At 45.2% G+C, this 19,497-nt stretch overlaps 1 protein-coding gene across 1 annotated transcript in view; it reads left to right on the forward strand.

The window, feature by feature from the left end:
* Positions 1–18,327, forward strand: part of LOC145408205 (nephrin-like) — a 180,023-nt gene extending 161,696 nt beyond the window's left edge. Inside the window, exons 13-17 of the mRNA XM_080278961.1 lie at positions 3,303–3,415; positions 10,827–11,010; positions 11,658–11,840; positions 16,035–16,123; positions 18,025–18,327. Coding sequence (XP_080135087.1) covers positions 3,303–3,415; positions 10,827–11,010; positions 11,658–11,840; positions 16,035–16,123; positions 18,025–18,327 — 872 coding nt within the window. The remainder of the gene's footprint in view (positions 1–3,302; positions 3,416–10,826; positions 11,011–11,657; positions 11,841–16,034; positions 16,124–18,024) is intronic.
* Positions 18,328–19,497: the final 1,170 nt, after the last annotated feature.

Here is a 19,497-nt window from a genome sequence, read left to right on the forward strand (position 1 = left end):
AGTAAACTGTTTAAGGAATAGACTTTCGAGAGCCTGCCAAGCCCTGGCAACTAAGGCGTGTATTCTCGTTAGCTTAGGAGGCTTTGAAGCACCTCCTCTTACCGGTATATTAATGTTTCTGATACGTTGATATGGCCATGTTTAATATTTGTGTTATCTGTATCGGTATTGATAATATACAATTAACATAAAATATAATACTGAGGAGCAATATTAAAGATAAATCGCAAAGACAAAAATGCAGGAAATAAATAGCATAAACTATAATACTAAGGTTCAGTATTAAAGGTAAATCATTAAGAAAGATGTGCAGGAAATAAACAGCATGAAATATATTACCGAAGAGCAACACTGGAAGGTAAATCGCCAAGAATGAGGTGCTAGGAAGCCTGTTATGCCGACGAGAATACCACCCAGGGTTCCCAGGGTACGAGTTAAAATGGACCCCGCCGGATTTCACGTAATATTTTCATCTCGTTTCACCAGATCAGAATTCATTGCACCGAACCACAACAAATTTATCCGGACGGTCTTATCCCAGTCCAGCCAACCATACCTGATTATTTTGAACCCTGCCCCGTATCTAAACCATTAAGCTCAGTAACTCTTTGTTATTATTATTATAATTATTATTATTATTATTATTATTATTATTATTATTATTGCCTTCTCGAGACGATTTCATTAAGCGTAGGACAGAATTTTTTACTTGGACGGGATAGTTACGGCCTTGATAAACCCTTTCACAAACAGAGGGCTTTCTTGTACTGAAAGGGTTTGTCAGGGGTACTTCTAACCCCTCCAGTTCGACAAGTCTTTTCTGTGATAAATAAAATCGTCAGGAGAGGGTTAGAGAGAGAGAGAGAGAGAGAGAGAGAGAGAGAGAGAGAGAGAGAATTTACATAATGTTTAGGTAGGAGTGAGGAAACATACCAGTCTTGTGGCCCATATTTTTTTTCTCAGTAATTCCTTTTTATTTCCATTGTTTCGTCGTCTGAAATGAACCTGCCTCACGTTCAGTTACTTTGCCCCTCCCTCTACCTCACCCATCCTGCCTACCTTCTATTGCTGTCCTGTTCCCAAACTTATGTAATTAGAGAGTAAGTTTATAGTAAGACTGGATCACCAAGAAAGAACCGTAAGACTTTTGTGGTCTGTGTATCTGTGTAACTCAGCTGTGTACTCTTCTGTCTAGCCATCTTTTCTTCCTTTCTGTCTTCCTTTCTATGTTTCCTCCAGCCTTACACTTTCTTCCCATTGCCTCCCCGTTCCTCTTTTCTGCCTCACCTGTCTCACGTCTTACCTCTCCTCTTGGCTCATCCTTCCATCCTACCTCACCTTTCCCCCTCCCGCCTCACTTCTATGTGCCTCTCCACCTGCCCGTCCCTTCGTTGCTCTCTCTCCTTACCTGCCTTTCTCCTACATTCCTGATCTCAAGTTCCCATTCCTCCCGTCCCATCCATTTATCTCTCCATTCTTTTATCTCTCCCTGACTCACCTCCCGACTTCAATTCTCAAACTCCCCTCTTCGTGTCTGTTTCTTTTTACCTTCCCTTTCTACCTAGTATCCTGCCTCATCCATCTTCTTCTCGATTGATTCTTAATTCTCTCTCTCTCTCTCTCTCTCTCTCTCTCTCTCTCTCTCTCTCTACCTACCTACCTACCTACCTACCTACTTCCTGCCTCCCTTCTCCCTGCCTCACCTACCAACCTGTCTCCCCGGTTCATCCATCTTCCTCTCCCTTGCGTCCCCATTTTTCTCACTGAACCTAACCATCCTGACTACTTCCTCTTGCCTCACCCATCTTCCTCCTCTTCTGCTTCATCTCCCTACCTCTTCATCTGCCTCACCATCCTTCCTACACCCCTGCCTCAGCATTCTAAAAACAGATAGAATACAGGCAGAAGGGTGAAGCACTGGAGGCTTCCGTGCTTCACCCTTATCCCTGCCTCCTCCCCTGCCTCACCCCGCTGCCTCCCCAGCTCCCTGCCTTTCCTATGTACCCAGACTCCTGCCCCATCCATCTTTCCCTCTCCTGCATCACCAGTGTTTTTTCTCTCCCTGCCTCACCCTCTTGCCTACCTCCTCTACTTGACCCTACTTCCTGCCTCCTCCCCTTCCTCACCTCCCTTTCCCACCTCTTCCCCTTCCTCACCTCTCCTGCCTACCTCCTCCCCAGCCACACCCCTCTGCCTGCCTCCTCCCTGCCTCTTCCTCCTATGCTTCCTCTCTGCCTTACCCTACTATCTCCTTCCCTGCCTCATCCTTCTGGCAACGTTCTCCATTGCCGTACCCTCCTGGCTGCCTCCTCCCCTGCCTCACGCCTCGTCCTGCCTCACTCCTCGTCCTGCCTCCTCCCTGCCTTATCCTCCTGCCTCCTATTTCACCTCCGTTGTTCCCTCCCGTCCTAATTTGTCAGGCTTTCACGTTTTCTCTCTTGGCTGTCTTTCTCATTCTATTTCCTCTCTCTCTCTCTCTCTCTCTCTCTCTCTCTCTCTCTCTCCTTGTCTATCTGCTGTGTGGTCACAAATCTTAGTTTTTTTGCTTCAGTTGTTTGCCGTTTCTCTGCCTGGCTTCCCTGCCTCACCTTGCTGCCTTTCTTCCTTTTCAGTTCTGACTCCTCCCTACCTTCCTTCTGTTTCTCCCTTTCCGCGCCTCTCCTCTTCTTCCCCTCTCTCACATCTCTCCCTCTCCCCTTCCAGTCCTCTTCTGAAGGTCTTTTCTCTCCTCGCTCTTCATGTTTCTCCCGGTCTGACATCCGTTCTCTTCCTCCTCTTCTCCCTTTCTCTCCATTGTCTTTTCTCCCCCTGCTTTCTCTTACCTTTTCCCTCCCCATGCCTCTCCTTATCATTCCTGCTCTACCTGACCCTGCCTAACCCTCCTTCCTCTTTCCATCATTCCCATTCTGCCTAATCCTGTCCACCTCCCCTTCCCACTCTTCTCAAGCCTGTCTAACTCTCATTCCGTCCCCATCATTCCCACTCTGCCTAACCCTGTGTAACCTTCGTTCCTCTTCATAATTTTCACACTACCTAACCCTGCCTAACCCTTCTGCCTCTTTCCATCATTCCCACTCTACCTACCCTTGCCTAACTCTCCTCCTGTCCCCACAAGTCCTACCCTCTTTACCGCTGCCTACCCCTCTTGCCCTTTCCCATCATTCCTGCTTTGCCTACCCATGCACAACCCTCCTGCCTCGCCCCTTCATTCCTACTCTGCCTACCCCTGCCTAACCCTCCTGCCTTTCCCCATCATTCCTACTTTACCAGCCCCTGCCTCACCCTGGTGTCTCTGGCCACAGGTCCGCCAGAAGAGGTCAGCAACTGCTCCGTGCTGAACGTCACCTCCCACTCAGCGGGCATCACCTGCACCCCTGGCTTCGACGGCGGCCTCCCTCAGCGCTTCCTGCTGCAGGTGAGTCAGGGACAAAGGTGGCACATTATTATTTTATTATATTACCTGATTTTTTGTCATATTTTGTGCCATTTTCTTACAGCCTGTGCACTTATATAATGTTTTGTTTCAGTGTTTTTCCTGCTTCGGGTGTTCCCTTCGTGTTTTCTCATGTTTTGTGCAGTTTCGTCATATATTATGTTTTTCTTTGATATCCAGTGCATTTTGCTCACATTTTTTTATAATTTTATTTTATTACTTTAAAATTTGTGCTTTCTCGATTAGCTGTGCTTTTTTCTCATTTTTTGCAGTTTCGTCATATTACACACACACACACACACACACACACACACACACACACACACACACACACACACACACACATATATATATATATATATATATATATATATATATATATATATATATATATCCCATTGGAGCTCGGTGTCCGGAATATTGGACAGAACTGGGATTTTTCAAGTCATTATAAAGTAGGGAACCCCCGGGTAGGGACCTATGAGCTTCGCGACTATGAACCGATGGGCGGAGGGCGGTACGCTTAGTACCCACCCAGTGCCATGCCTCGCCCAGCACCCCTGGGATCCAATGGGAGATATATATATATATATATATATATATATATATATATATATATATATATATATATATATATATATATATGCAAAGTACGAGCTCCTTTTTTCATGTTAGGACTTCATTTTCTAACCAACTGAAGTAGTAAGAAATCATCACCATTAAACTCTTCACCAACAAAGTTTTCTCCATATTTTAGTAAAATTGTCTGACGGCAGTATAAGAACAGGGTGAGTAAAGAATGCCGTCATACGGGGTTATGGTGTAATATGCAGAATAACTCGCCGAGGAAGAGGTGCTAGGAAACCTTAAGCAAGCCAGAATATTCCACTGGCTTTAGATGGAGCCGAGACAGAAGCAAGGGAATAGGGTGGGGATTGGAGAGGGGTTGGGGTTGGGGGTGGGAGGCAGTACGAACAAGACATGTGTGTGACTCGGAAAGAACACGTGTCAGAGCAGTAATGACCACTGTACAGAGAGAGAGAGAGAGAGAGAGTCGAAGCAGTTATCAGAGACGGAAGAAGAGAATTTGTGAAGTCTCTTGGACAAAGGTTAGGCTGGAGGAGAGAATGTTGTAAAGTGGGAAGCGACGAATACGGGATGAAGCTGGAGCATGGAATGTCGCAGGTCTTAGACAGCCTTGTGTTTTAGTCAGAATCATCAATAAGATAAGGAGTGAGAGCAAATGTCAGGCGGAAGGCGAGACTGGTTTAAATCAGACAAGGAATAATGTAGATTGAAGCTGGGGGATGGAAGAGTTTGGATATTAATTATTCATTTACTCTGAATTATCAGTAAGTCAGACAGAGGCAGAAAGAACAATTATAAGACTGATGATGAGAAGCAGAAAATATATGGTTTGAGGGTGAGTCAGACAGAGGCAGAAAGAACAATTATAAGACTGATGACGAGAAGCAGGAAATATATAGTTTGAGGGTGAAATAAGAAGGGCGTAGATCTTAAACAGTTTTATGCCTTTTTTTTCAGAATTTTCAGTAAATATGTATGTAAGGAGGAGTAAAAGCAAATATTGGGCTGAGGAAAACTGATGTGTATTCGAGAAAAAAATGTTAGGTAATATAAAAAAAAATAATATGCTTTATTAAAGCTCTCCTCTAGTAAGGATAGAATATAGACAAGAGAGAGAGTACCAGCACATGTCTGGCTAAGGTGAAAGTGGTTTATATTGGACTGGTAAGAACGTAGGTTGAAGAAGTAGGAAGGAAGGAAGCTGGTAGATATTTGTTGGTCTTTTGTTAGGTAATTATTTAAATCATGGAAAGTGTGAGAAAATAATTGGCTAAGAAGACTGGTATATATCAGACAACAAAGATTCCAAGTTTAGATTGAGTAAAAATGTGTTAGGTATATAATTATCACTTCTCATTACTTCCATCATTCTCCTTTCTCCTTCCCTATCTCCTTATTTTTCCCTTCCTCTGCCTCCCCCTTCCTTTTCTCGCCCCTTTCCCCCCACTCCCCTCCATCCCTCCCCTCCTTCTCCATTCCTCCTCCCACAGGTCCCACCAATCTATTTATCTCTTCTCTTTCTCCCATTACTTCGTTTGTATTCCCATTGTTCCTCTTCCTTTCTCTCCCTCCTTCTCTACCTTTCTGTCTTCAGCTTCCCTCTCTCTTCATCCCCCTCCTCTTCCCTTCTTCCCTTTTCCACTCCTGTCTTCACAGTTTAGTTCCTGTTTCCTCCATCTTCTCTTCTCCCCTCCTTTCCTTCTTTCTTTCCCTTCTTCCCCCAGTCTCTTTACCTCGTCTATTCATTTACCACATTATTTTTTTATCATTCTTTCTTTCTTCCCTGCCTTCTCCCCATGCTCCCTTCTCTACCTCTCCCATTTCCTCCTCTCTCCTCCATCTCTTCCTCTCGCTCCTTCCTGCTCTAATCTTATCACTATCCTCCTCCATCACCTACCTCTTCTCGTTGCTTCCTTTTTCCTTCACAGTATCCTCATCTCTCTCTCTTCCCCATCTCTCTCTCTCTTCCCTCTCTTCCTCTCCTTCGTCTGCCTCCTTCCTTTTTCCTTATTCCTCCATAACCTCCCTACTCATCTTTCTCCATTAACCGTCTCCTCTTCCCTCCTTCCCTGTTTCCTCCTCTTTTGTTTCCTCCTCCATACTCACAATTATCCTTCACTCCCTCTCTTTCCTCCTCTTCTCTGCCTCTCCCTCCTCCCATCTTCCAGTCCCTTTACAGCTCCTCACTTCCATTACCTCATTTCTCGCCCACACGCTAGGCCTTTCCTCCCATCTTTCTCCCCTTTCTCCTCTCCTTCCTTCTTTCTCTTCTTTGCTTCTCTCATCTTTACTTCTTCCTAATCCTTCCTCTTCTTATTTCACATTCCTTCAATCTACTGTATCACCCTCCCCGTCCATCGTCTTCCTCTTTTCCGTATTTGATTTCTTCTTGTATCGCAATCTTCCCACATTTCCCACCTCATTCCTCCTCTCCGGCCTTCTTCCCTACCTCTTCTTTCTCCTTCCTTTCTCTTTTACGTCCTCCTCCCATCTTCTTCCTTCATCCCTTCCTCGTTCTCTCCCTCTCCGTCCTCTCTCCTTCGAATCCTTTTATTTATCCTCTCATCCCCCATTACATCACGCCTCTCACTCATGCCCCATTGTACCTTCCTTCCTTCCTTCCATTCTCCATCCTTTCTTCCTTTCTCCTTCCTTTCAGCCTTTCTCCATCCATCCTTTCTCCTTCCTTCCAGCCTTTCTCCATCCTATCTCCTTCCTTCCAGCCTTTCTCCATCCTTTCTTCCTTCCTTTCTTCCAATCATTCTTCCTTCCGTCCTTCCTTCCATCCTTCCATTCTTTCTTTCTTTTTTTTTCTTCCCTCCCTCCCTCCCTCCTTCCTTCCTTCCTTCCTTCCATCCCTCCTTCCTTCCTTCCATCCCTCCTTCCTTCCTTCCATCCCTCCTTCCTTCCTTCCATCCCTCCTTCCTTCCTTCGTTCCTTCCTGTAAGACCAGCACACCTATCGTCTTGAAATTTCTCTCTCTCTCTCTCTCTCTCTCTCTCTCTCTCTCTCTCTCTCTCCGTAGTGTATATAACTATGCAGTGCTAGAGGTACTTTGTAAATTAGATAAAGGTGTCTGGTGGTTGCGTGCATATTAAAATTACTTCATCGGACTGAAGAGGTTAAGGAATTTAATGTCAGTGTTGTTATAACCTGTTTGTTTTACTCTTTTGTACTTGACACTTTTATTACTCTGTTCCTTCCTTAGGCAGACCATTCATGCTCACGACCACACCCCTCACCCTTGCGACCCCTTCCCTCCTATGAGTTCCTCCTTTCCTCACGATCTCATCTTTTCCTCACGACCTGTTTTCTTTTCGTCACGACCAACACTTTCCCCATGACCTTTCCTCACGACTACTCATTTTCTCACGACTTTCTCTTCCCCATGACCTACTCTTTTCTTCGCGACCTCCTTTGCTTACGACATTCTGCTTTCCTCACGACCTACTCCTTTCCTCACGACCTCCTTTGCACACAACCTACCCCTTTCCTCCTCACGACCTTCTTTTCCTCACGACGTGCTTTTTTCTTCACTACCCCTCTCGTTCTCCTCACCACCCCTACCCTTCCCTCCCCTCTCGACTCCCCTCCCATTACAACCTCCTCCCGTCCCCTCATAACCATCTTCCCCTCCCCTCCCTTGACGACCCCCGGTCAGCACAACCCTCCCTTTCCTTCAACCACCTCCTCCTGCCTTCACGATCCCCCTCTCACGGACCCCCTCCCCTCATGAACCCCCCGTCTTCTCACGACCCTTTCTTCATTCAACCCCCTCCTCCCCTCACGACCCCTCCCCCCTCCTAACAAGGGTGAGTTTGTCGTGTAGTGGAGGGTCTGCATATAACGAGATATTTACGACATAATGGGTTCGTGATACCCCCCCACACCCTCACAGTCCCCCACTCCTCCCATTCTACTCACCCCCCCTCCTCCCCATCCTTCATCCTCCACCTCTCCCTACTCCCGCTTCCTTCCACTTTTCCCTTTTCCGCTCTTCCTCCCATCCCCCCACCTACCCCAGTCTCCCTTCGCTTTCCCCTTCTCTCCCTCCTCCCTTTTTTTTTTTCCTCTCTCTCTCCTCCCCTTTCTGTCCTGCCTCTTATCCCTCCCTACTCTCCTTTATCTCCATCCTCTCCTTTCCCTACATCCTCTTATTTTCCTCCGTCCTCTTCTTTCTCTTCACCCTAGAATTTCTTTCCCTCTCCTCCTCTCTTTCCCTATCCTTCTTCTCTCTCCTCTCTTCTCTCTTCCTCCTCCCAATGCTTTCCCTCCATCAGTCTCTCCTTTCCTTCCTTTCTCCCTCGCTCCTTCTCTTTCTTTCTCCCCTCCTCCCCCAGTCCACCCAGTAGGAGGGGGTCTGGGGGGTAACTATTAAATCCCGCCCAGTTTACGTAATTGTAGTAAATCCAGCCCAGTTTGCCAACGCGGTACCAGTGAAATCCTACTTAGTTTACTGCTTGTTATGTCCCCGTGGATTCTGGTCTCTCTCTCTCTCTCTCTCTCTCTCTCATTTCTTCAGGAGAAATATTATGTTTGCCGACTAATTTGTTCGTTTAGAGTTAATTAGGGTTGATGCCGGAATAAAGGGTAGGAGAGAGAGAGGGGGGGGGGAATCTAGGAGTAGGTCATGCAATAATAGAGAATGAGCGAAAGAAATAGGAGAATGTGTGTGTGTGTGAGAGAGAGAGAGAGAGAGAAAGAGGGGGGGGGAATGGTGGAACAAGCCATCCAATAAGAGAGAATAAGCAAAAGAAATGGGTGGATATGCAAGGGAGGGGATAGGGGAGGGACAGATCAAGAGAAACAGAAAAATGGGGTCGTAGCCAAATGAAGAAAGTTTAATTAGTGAGACTGCCCCCCCCCTCAAAAAAAAAAAAAAAAGTATAACGCTGATTTGTTGGTATGGATGAGAGGCACACCGCCCCCTCCCTTATTACTATTTAAAGCTTTATTACTCCCATATTTCTTTTTATTTATTCTCACATTTCGTTATTGACCGGCTCCAAGCGCCTTATTCTCGTGTAGTTATAAAGCTTACTATTAATCTTTTCTTTATCACACTCAGGTTTCCGTGACTCATTCTTGCTCAGCATAACTGCCTTGCATTACCGGGATAGGATAATAGTATTGTCCCGAGTAGGAGAGAACTAACGATATATTTTCCATGTTACAGCTTATTATTCTCCTGTATTGCATCTAAATATCGTTTTTATGTGTATATAATTTGCATAAATAGACTCCAGGAAAATAATGGCATCCTTTACACAGAAAGGAAATGTCGAGATGAAGTACAACCATGAGCAAAAGTTTGCCGACATATCTCTACTGGCTGTGGCAGTGGAAGGTGTTACAGGAACTTTTTTTTTTTTTTCCTTTACGTGGGACACACAACCAAAGAGTATGAAATGGAAGAATGCTCTTTGTGTTGGGGAGGAAATGGCAAATAAGGAAGGCAAGACACAATGCTGGATTATCAACGAACTTTAGCTCCTGGTTGTACCAGAAAACCTCCCAATCCCAGGATGATGTAACCCTTGGCACAGTATTCTGATCTGCTTAGAAGGATTTCTAACTCCTCCTCCTTACAAGTTTATTTCTGTATTTGGCACGTTAACCCATTAGCTTCCAGAGTTCCTGTGCGAGGGATTTTGCTGGAAGGGTACCAAGCATACCGCCCTCCGCCTATCGGCTCATAGTCGCAAAGCTCATAGGTCCCTGTCCCGGAGTTGCCTTCTTTATTAAATTTTGAAAATGCCCAGCTTCTTTCTATATTGAGGACACTGGGAGCAAATGGGCCTCCTTCAGCCCGGTGACGCATTTTTCGTTCTTGCCGTCTCCAAACGATATTATTCAGCTATTGAGCGGTTTATTGAATAAAATCACCCAAAGGTAACAAGACGAAGACATATAATATGTCTTCTGAACGAAGAGGTTAAGGACATACAGTAGATAAGATACAGGACAGTGTCAAGATGTAAAATACAGAACCAAACACTAAAGCAGAGGTGTTAGACCAGAGACTCCTAAGCCCACGAAAGTGCGAGCCATGGGCTTCTGGGAAGGGTGTGGCGTGAGGGAGAAGGTGATTGCAGTTCTTAGTGTGATTCCCGTGGCTCGTATTTTGAGGATGAAATCGTGCTGGTGTTGGCTGTGGTATTTACCTTATATGGGGTATGGGGGAATGAGGCCTTGTGTGTGTGTGTGTGTGTGTGTGTGTGTGTGTGTGTGTGTGTGTGTGTGTGTTTATAATAAAACTTCATTGAGTTTAGTATTGTAGTATTCATATAATTTTCCTATCAGAGTGAAACAGACTGGAGCGTTGCTAATATTTTACTTGACGAATATAAGCCTCTTCAAATGCACCAACACCTTTTATAGCATTAGCTATCATTGTATTGGCTGTGTATTTTATGGTTCAAGGAGATTCCCAAGTACATCTCCTCGGCGAATTCTGGTACACGTTACCCCATGATATTCTCTCAGATGTTTGTAATTTGGTAGTTTTGGAGTGTGGAAGTCGAAGTATAATTAGTGAAGATATCAAATACCTGCATGCGCTCTTTTGCTTATGCTGTTAACAGATGTGGGAAGTTTACTGTTAGGCTTGTGAGGTGGTTGCATCGTTTTATAAAAAACTGGTTAACATTGCTCTTACTATGCAGTTAATAGATATGCCATGTTCGACAGATATGTTGATGAATTGATTGACTGACTGATTAACTGATAAATGGGTGATTGAGTGGAGCTTTGGTTTAGTGTAGGAAGAATTACTTAGCATCCATTTTACTTTTCTTGTGTACAGGTGTGGGAGGCGTCGACAGGTATACTGGTGGTGAACGCGTCCAGCTCCAGTCCTGTGTTCTCCGCCAGACCACTAGAGCCAGGACAGAGCTACAAAGCCTCCGTGGCCGCCTACAACAGTCGTGGACGCACCAACCCAAGCAGACTCCTTATCCTCACACTCAACGAGGCAGAGATGCATAAGAGTGAGTTATTCAGAATAATGACCCCTATTCTTGTTGGTTGAGGAGGCTCCCCTCATCCTTACTAGTTTATTTCTGCATACGGCACCTTGATATTCTCTTCAATGGTGGTACTGCATTCTTTGTCGACATTTAAGTGTCATGGAAAAGATACAAGGTAGAAGTTGCGGTTAATATGCAGAATAAATTGGTAAGGATGATGTGCTTGAAAGCTTTCTAAACTGACGAGAATACGATCCTACGACTATGTCATAGTCTCCTGTCGTTGGTCTTGTGGTGGCACCGATATAGCTGGGCGGCTCCACTGCCTGGTTATGTGAATGACCCTTAGCTCCCTTCATTTACCCCGAAAAGGGGAAGGTGGACTGCAGGATGAGGACAGCTTCAGACTGCAGTTCACTGGGCTCACATTTCACATGATCCTTGTGTTGCAGCCATTACTACTATCACTAATGTTCTTTCTTTCAGTGTTTGACAAATACCCTCATTCTCGTGAACAAAATAGGTTTTTATCGCCTCTTCTTTATCAGTATATTTCTGACCATGGCACCTCTGGCAAATAAGTACTCCGTGGAAAATTTCCCACTGTGACACAAATATCCCCTCGTCACATAAATACCCCCTGTGACACAAATACCCCCACGTGGCAGGTCTTCCGTCGATGGTGGAGCCGTCGCCGCTGGTGCTGATCCTGGGTGTGATCGGCGGGGTGCTGGTGGTGGTGGGCGCGCTGCTGCTGGCCGTGTGGCTCCTGAAGGAGAGACGCAGCCTGGCCCAGCAGAACGCCACCGTCACGCAGATCGTACTCAAGGACAACAACCCAGACCTTCTCAGTGAGTATTCCGACCAGAAAGTATAACGGTAGTCTTTTAACATTCTTTCAGGCTTATATAACTAATTAAGCTTAATGAAATCGCTTGGTGTTAGCAGGAATATATACAGCAGTTGAGTTGTCCATGTCATGACGGGGTTAGTGAGTCGCAGTGAATATAGTGCCCCTCAGAATTTATTCTATGCTAACATCCCGGATCTTCTCGGTGAGCGTACTGCCTCCAAAACATGTTCTCTTTTAATATTTTCATTTCAGACGACTCTCTAAACTGAAGAAAATTGTCTGACGTTAGCTGGGATAAAATACTTGACCGTGAGTTTGGCAACAGCTTGGAACTTTTTAATGAGGGGAACACCTCCATACACAGTACTGTTAACCCATTCGCTGGTGCTGGAGAGACACCTTCATGATATGGCCGCGCGGCGGAGCTGTTTTACGTCCCTCGAATCACTGCCAGTTTAGTGGACGGTAGATGGTGGACTGCAGAAGGGCAGCGTCAACTGACAGTCTAATAGTTGTTGGTTCAGATGAGCCTGGGGCCACAACAACAGGAACAACAACACATATACTACGACGACTTCTTTACTCTGATTTTGGTTTAACCAGATTATTTTATTCAGCTTGGAAAACCCGTTATGTATTGATGAGGTTATTGTAGGTTGCAGGAATAAATCAGATCAATAGGAGATAATTTTGAAAGGCAGCCTTAGCCAAAGGATGCCATCCCCTTTAATATGAAAGGTTTACTCTTAAGCTGGGTATTGTCAGTGAGGCCAACATGGCGTCACTCACTATCACTCTGCCGCAAATCCAAGGACATCACTCAAGGATGACAGGTTGTGCTTGTTTTTTTGTGCAATTTTTTTGTGTTATTTATTTTTAGTATCCACGTAAAGCCACTGCCACCGATTGGAGAGGGGGACTTATGGATTCTAAGTATTTTTTTTTTTTTTAAGATGATACTGTGATTCTAAATTTCGGTTCTGATTTATTTCGCATGCTGTCTTCAGGTTCAGTTTTTCGTTATTGTATTTTTTTAACTATGCTATTTACCTTTACTCGCATTCATTCGTACACATTTTTATTTCGTTCGTATACTCATTATTTCGTATACTTCAAACCTCTATCAGCAATCCAGTAGATAGTTGGGAGTTCTTCTACATTGGCCCTATGGCTGTAAATGTTCTCTTTTAATTCGTACGCTCCCTTCTGTGGTTCATTGGTTTGCTGTTTTTATTCCTGTGCTCCCAAACCACTAAATCAGCAATGCTATCCGTGGCTTGAAACTTTTGCCTCGGGGAGTTAGTCATAGCGGGCAAAACTTCGTCGTCCGCAGCTATATTTCTCATGCTTTTGACCAAGAGTTAGAGAGAGAGAGAGAGAGAGAAAGAGAGAGAGAGAGACAGACAGACAGAGAGTAACGCTATAATATGGAATGAAGGTTGACCGGTGGTGTAAGGTTTGCTTGTACTGCCAGTCATCATAAGTATCACAGTTATATTTTAGAAGTTCCAATATTTCACCGCATCCCATCTTAAAGGGAATGATGATGATGAGGAAATTAGATGAGATTGATATTTATCCTTGTTAACCCTTTCATGGCGGGGACAACTCTAGCATGCAATACCAACTAACACCAGACGATTTTATTCAGCTGGGAGTGAGTCCTAAGAGCCTGAGAGTTAATCCTGTTGTCAGTTACCCTCTCATGGTCGCAGCTTCTCAATTTTATTCCAGCTAATACCGGACGATTTCTTTTCTCAGTTGAGTGGGTCATAGGAACCCGAAAGTGTTGGCCACAGCAAAGTACTTCCCTCTAGCTTTCCACACTTCATCATCATCATCATAACTTATGTTTACCACCACAAAGTAGCCTACTGCCCTGTATTTATCACACAATATTGCCATGTAGAAGCTTTACCCTTTATTTCTCAAATATTTCGATGTCAAATTATTTTCATGCCTATTTTCCACGTGTTCGAAATATTTTTCCATTTGTTTCCCTCATAATTTTACCACCACAAAAGTATTTCCATTGTGTTTTTCCCTGTCCCCCACCAAACTGCTGTTACCATTATGAAACACGGGGCCACCAGCACAAAGCTGCCTGCCCCTGTGTGGCTCTGGTAATAAGGTAATTGATGAGTAGTTCCCATTATAGGTCATGAGCTATTAGTGGTATTAATGGCTGGTGGCGGGTAAACACATCATCACAATTATTACCAGGTGGACACTCGTTGCACCGACGCGCCTACTTTGTCATCCCGTTGGGCCCGACGCTCATCGTGTTCGTTCCCGGCCTGTGTTTGGCTCCTTCAGTTTTCGGATACGACGTTTTGATCACGTGCAGAGTCTGAGGCGCTGAGATGAGGCGTTTGCAGAAATTATCCCATTTTATTTTCCAGTCCGTACATCAGAGCTGTTTGCCTTTGAAAAGATCTCTCCAAAGCTGAATATAGTAGCTTGGTCGTAACTAAAATGAAGTATGAAAACGACATCATGCTGAGGCGGAATGGAAATACTTCCTGACCCATTCTCTAAAGACATTCGGAGAGGTTTCATTTTCCGATTTGTAAAGCATTATTACATACTTATTACCCATTTTCTCCATTTAGCCATATCACTTTAACATAGTCTATATTGCCTCTTCCATCATACAACGTTTGCTGCCATACTTCTCACAGTGTCGTTTCTCATTCTGTCAGACCATCACCCCGTACATAGATATTAGGTTCTTGATTTTCAACACTTCCACCCTTTTCGGTCCCTGGCATTCAGAGTCCACGCCTCGCTTCCACACAGCAGTGTTGGCATGACAATGTCTTCATACATACATAAACACCCACCTTTGCCTGAACATATCTGATCGCCAGAGATACTGTTTCCCTTCTCTTACTCTGTTGCTTTCTTTACCCTACGTCCCAGAGTCCCGTCTGCTTCTGTGTCCATTCCCAATTACCCAGAGTGATTCATTTCCTCTAAATCTTAAAGAAAAAAATCGCAAGAATTATTATTGTGAAGATGCTGATAAGATCTTCTTTCTGACTGACTTCCTACGCCCTCGTTGACACCAGGGAGACAGGCAGTTGATCACCGGTTGCATCTTTCCCTCCATCCCCCAAAACTTTGCAAAAGCCACTTGACAGCGCCGTAGTACGTTCATTCATTACTTGAGCCATTCATCGCTAGGATCATTCATCACCAGGATCATTCATCACTCACATTTACCCTCGTCCTTCCACTCCCCGTCTCCTTCCCCCTCCTCCTGCACTCTCACTCTTTAATTAAGTTGCCTCTTCATTGCATTCATTATTCTGCCAACCCTTCCCTTACTGTCTCCCCTCCTCCCTTCTCTATCCACGCCCACCCCCACCCCCATTTTCTTCTCTTCCCTCACCCCACACCCTTTCACATTCCCTTCCCCACCCTCTGCATCCCTCTCCTCCCTCTTTCTCCACACTACACTTATCCATTCTCCTTCGATCTCTCCTTCACCTTTCCGGTCCTTTCCACACTTCTTCCCCACTTAATCATTCTCTCCACACTTCACAAACCTCGCTTCTCCCTACTCTTTCTTCACCTCTCCTTACTGTTCTCCCCCCATCTCCCTACCCTTCCTTCCCCTGTCCCCACTCTTCCCCCCCTATCCTTACCCTTCCTTCCCCTCTCCCTGCCCTTCCTTTCCCTCTTCCTACTCTTCCGTCTCCTCCCCCTACCCCTTCATCCCCTCTCCCTACCCTTCCTTCCCTTCTCCCCTACCCTTCCCATCTCCTACCCTTCCTTCCCCCTCCCCTCCACACCTCTACCCCTCTCCCCGCCTTTCCCTCCCTTTCTTCCCCCCACCTCCCACCCTCCACACCTTGCCTCTCTCCTCCTACCGTCCTCAGCCGTCCTCTCATCTCATCTCTGTCGCACCTGGCCTGCTTCCCTCTTCTATCACACGAATTAGTATTCTCTGTCTCACTCTTTACTTTTCTCTCTCAGTCTCACTCTTTACATTCCTTTCTCAGTCTCACTCTGTGCATTCCGCTCTCATTCTCTCTCACATCACGCCCACCCTTCTCACATTAACCTCTCTCACTCCTACTTACTCATTCACCTCTGTCCGTAACTTACCTCTCTCACTCTCACCTGTATCCCAGCCGTCTCTCTTTCCCTCCTACTCACTCACTCACCTTGTTCTCACTCATGACAGGTGTGGAGGCGTCAGAGGAGAGTACGGGAGTGAGAGCAAACGGGTCAGTGGGCGCGACAGGCTATGGTTCGTCAGGCCAGACTCAGGAGGTAAGATAGCCAGATGTTATTATTATTATTATTGTTAGTAGTAGTGGTGGTGGTGGTGGTGGTGCTAGTAGTAGCAGTAGTATGGTGGGGATCGTGTTAGTAGCAGCAGCAGTAGTAGTAGTAGTAGTAGTCGTAGTAGTAGTACTAATAATATTTGATGTTTTTGTATAGAAAAAATCCAAGTGCAGATCAGGGGCCCGGTTTATTCGACGTATCGCCAACCCATTTAGAATATTGAGGTCACATTTAATTCCGGATAAAAGTTTGGCATATTTCAAGTGTGGGGCGAATTCCTTGCCTGGCTGAAGAAAGACCATGGTATTCCTGGCTTCTGGCGAGTCCTTGGGTCGGATTCTTGTTGGCTTAGGAGGCTTTCTGGTAGATTTCCATCCCAGTTTCTTTTTGCAGAGGGCTAATTATATCTTGTAGGCTCCTATGACCCACGCTCAGCTAAATAACATCGTCTGGTGGGTGATGATGTAAAATAATAGAGCTGTTGGAATGAAATTAAGATTTCTTACAGTAAAAAGGATCATTGTGGACTGTGTATAATGTTTGGAGGACAAGAGGAATCCACTCTTATCTAAATAAATTATCTGTCAGTAGGAAGATAAAAATAGTTTCAATTTCTCACGTCCAGAAGGATTATCGGAGACTGTTTTTAATTCCTCTGATTCAGTAACGTATTGTGGTGTTGGTGGGGATGTACTGGAAAGTGTTGGAAGTTCCCTAAGATGATTTGGCCATGTGGAGCGAGTGAAGAGTGAGACTTATTAGGAAAGTGTATGTACGGTGGAGGGAGAGAGACTGGAAGGAGAAGAACGAGGATAAAGTGGGGGACGGAGCGGAGATGAAAGTGGTGTGAGATGCAGGGAGGACAGCCTGATGACAGAGGACAAAACGACATGGAGGCGATGTGTTCGTGACCACGCCATCGGGATATAGATAAATGTTCTTGATACCGTAAGGCAGTTTATTCAGTTTAAGAAAGACTTATCGAACCTGAGGTGAAATATAGTTCTCACTGACCCCTTCACTAGAAAAGGTCTCGACTAACATAATGTCGTGTGGAGGCAGCAGGAATAAACCAACTGAATATGTAACCTTCAGAAGAGGGGAAGACACTCCTAACCTGGATGACATAACCCTCTGTCAGTAGCTAAAGTAACATAACTAAGAAACTTAAGAATTCACACGTCTTGAAAGGGTTTATTGAGGAACATTCTCAGAAAATGGAATATCTTATTAATCACAAACGTAGGGCAGGAACAAGTTGTTAGGTAGCAAGATGTGAGAGCTGCTGAGGAGTTTTTCACCAGTAGTGTTTTTAATATAGGATTATGATGTGCACTACAAGCTTTAATCTATTTGAGAGGGGGGCGAGGGAGGAGGGTAATAATCTATAGATAGACTTGGGGAGAAGTGTGTCAGGAACCTCCATTTATGCTGTTTTTATGCAACCCACTCGATATATGAGTGGGAAACAGGTGAAATGATGATGATGATGATGATAATTAGTGAAAAATACGGTTAGGATGATGATGATGATGATGATGATAATTAGTGAAAAATACGGTTAGGATGATGATGATGATGATGATGATGATGATGGTGATGATGACCACTTCTTCGCTACGGTAACCATTTTCTTCTATGTTGTACTTGTTTGCTACACTGACTCCATTTTCTTCATTCTGCTTCTTCGCTGTAATTTTCTTTTCTGTATTCTGTTCTGCCTCGCCCCAAACTATTGTATGCAGCTCCGACATCATGTGGCGGAAGAGTTTAGTAAGATACCCCAACTAACCCACTAACATACTCTCTCTCTCTCTCTCTCTCTCTCTCTCTCTCTCAAGTAGATAGCCACCACTAACCCACTAATCTCTCTCCCTCAGCAGCAGTCGTCAAGTTATCAGAGGTACGATGAAGACGCCACCTCCTTGTACGGCTCCTCATCTCCGGAGGCAACGGAGAGAACAAGATTAACCTCCTCCTCTAATTCCTCCTCCTCGAAGGGCGGAGGGGCAGCAGGGGTACCCGGAGGAGGAGGGGTCAGAGGAGGAGGTAACTTGGGGGTCAACCTTCTACGGAGCGGCCTAAATGCTCCCTCGCCCTCGACCTCGGCACCTGAAGTCGAGCAGGACCTCAGAAGACAAACCACCGTCAGGCTGTTGATGAGCGGAGGGCCCGAAGTTAATTTCTGAGGCGCGGGTTTGTGGAGAGTGTAAGAGGGAATGCACCAGGCGTGGCAGAGCACGTGGAAAAAATGCCAGGGCACAGCGAGTGGAAAAGAACACCATGGCACAGCGAGAGGAAAATTACTCCACAGCAGCGACATAAACCATCCCCCCCCCCCATCTAAAAAAGTTGAAACAGCACCTAATGGGTTTTGACCTGTAAACCTGTCCGTCATCGGGGTAACATTCACTTTTATCAGTTTCAAGTTCCTTGGAGAAGATCCCCCCCCCCCTTCCTTGTTGCTGGCGGGTTGAGAAAATTTAAGAATAAGTAATGCTGCACATGAACTGTACTTGAGTGGCATTGCATTACTGTAGCCTTGTGTCACTATTACATCACTGTCTGATATCTGCAATATCCCGGTACTGCACAAGACAAAAATTGTTGCTGAAATTGTCGATGGTGAAAATAAATCAAAATAAGTGTCATGGCTGTGTGTGGCAGTTGCCTGTAAGTGCAGCCAATCATGACTCAGCTTTCAAGATGGGGCATTGGCTTCTTCTGGCAAGTTGAAATACAGTAAATGGGCTACCGGTATAGGCACAGTGCCTGGGAGACAGAGACTGTGCAACCCTTGGCAAGGAATTAACAGCCACTCGGTCGAACCCTGGTCACCTTGTAAACAGCGTGAGTCGTGGTCAGTCTGGTGCATCTGCAGGGGAACAGGAAATATCAGGAAGAATTATATAATACGTAGTTGTAAGTGAAAGTAATATTTCGCTAGTGTATAAAGTATGAAATGTAAAAAAATATATATACATATTGTGGTGAGTGAATAGTGAAGACAATACAAGTGTTGATGGGAAAAAATAAAAACCACCATAGGAAGAAGTAAATATTTGTATACAGCTAATGGTATGACGAAAACATCACTTTCACTCAAAAACAGATTTGCAGATTCTTGAATTAGTTCCAAAGAATCTTGGAGTTCAGCCACACTTCTCGCTGGGATTCGCTTCGTGAGGAAAGGGAATCCCACTCGCCTCCCAGACCTCAGCGAACCTCACCAAGCCCTTACCCTTCCTACCCTAGCAAGTGTGATGGCCGTAGGCTTAAAATTTGAATTGTGAAGGAGACGGCGAGCCCTCAGTTTATGGCACTAATTACTGAAGTGCTTGACGGTAGTATGTGTCTGG

Source organism: Coenobita brevimanus, chromosome 76 (assembly GCF_032717465.1).
Source record: "Coenobita brevimanus isolate Jiangsu-jjx chromosome 76, ASM3271746v2, whole genome shotgun sequence".
NCBI lineage: Eukaryota > Metazoa > Arthropoda > Malacostraca > Decapoda > Coenobitidae > Coenobita > Coenobita brevimanus.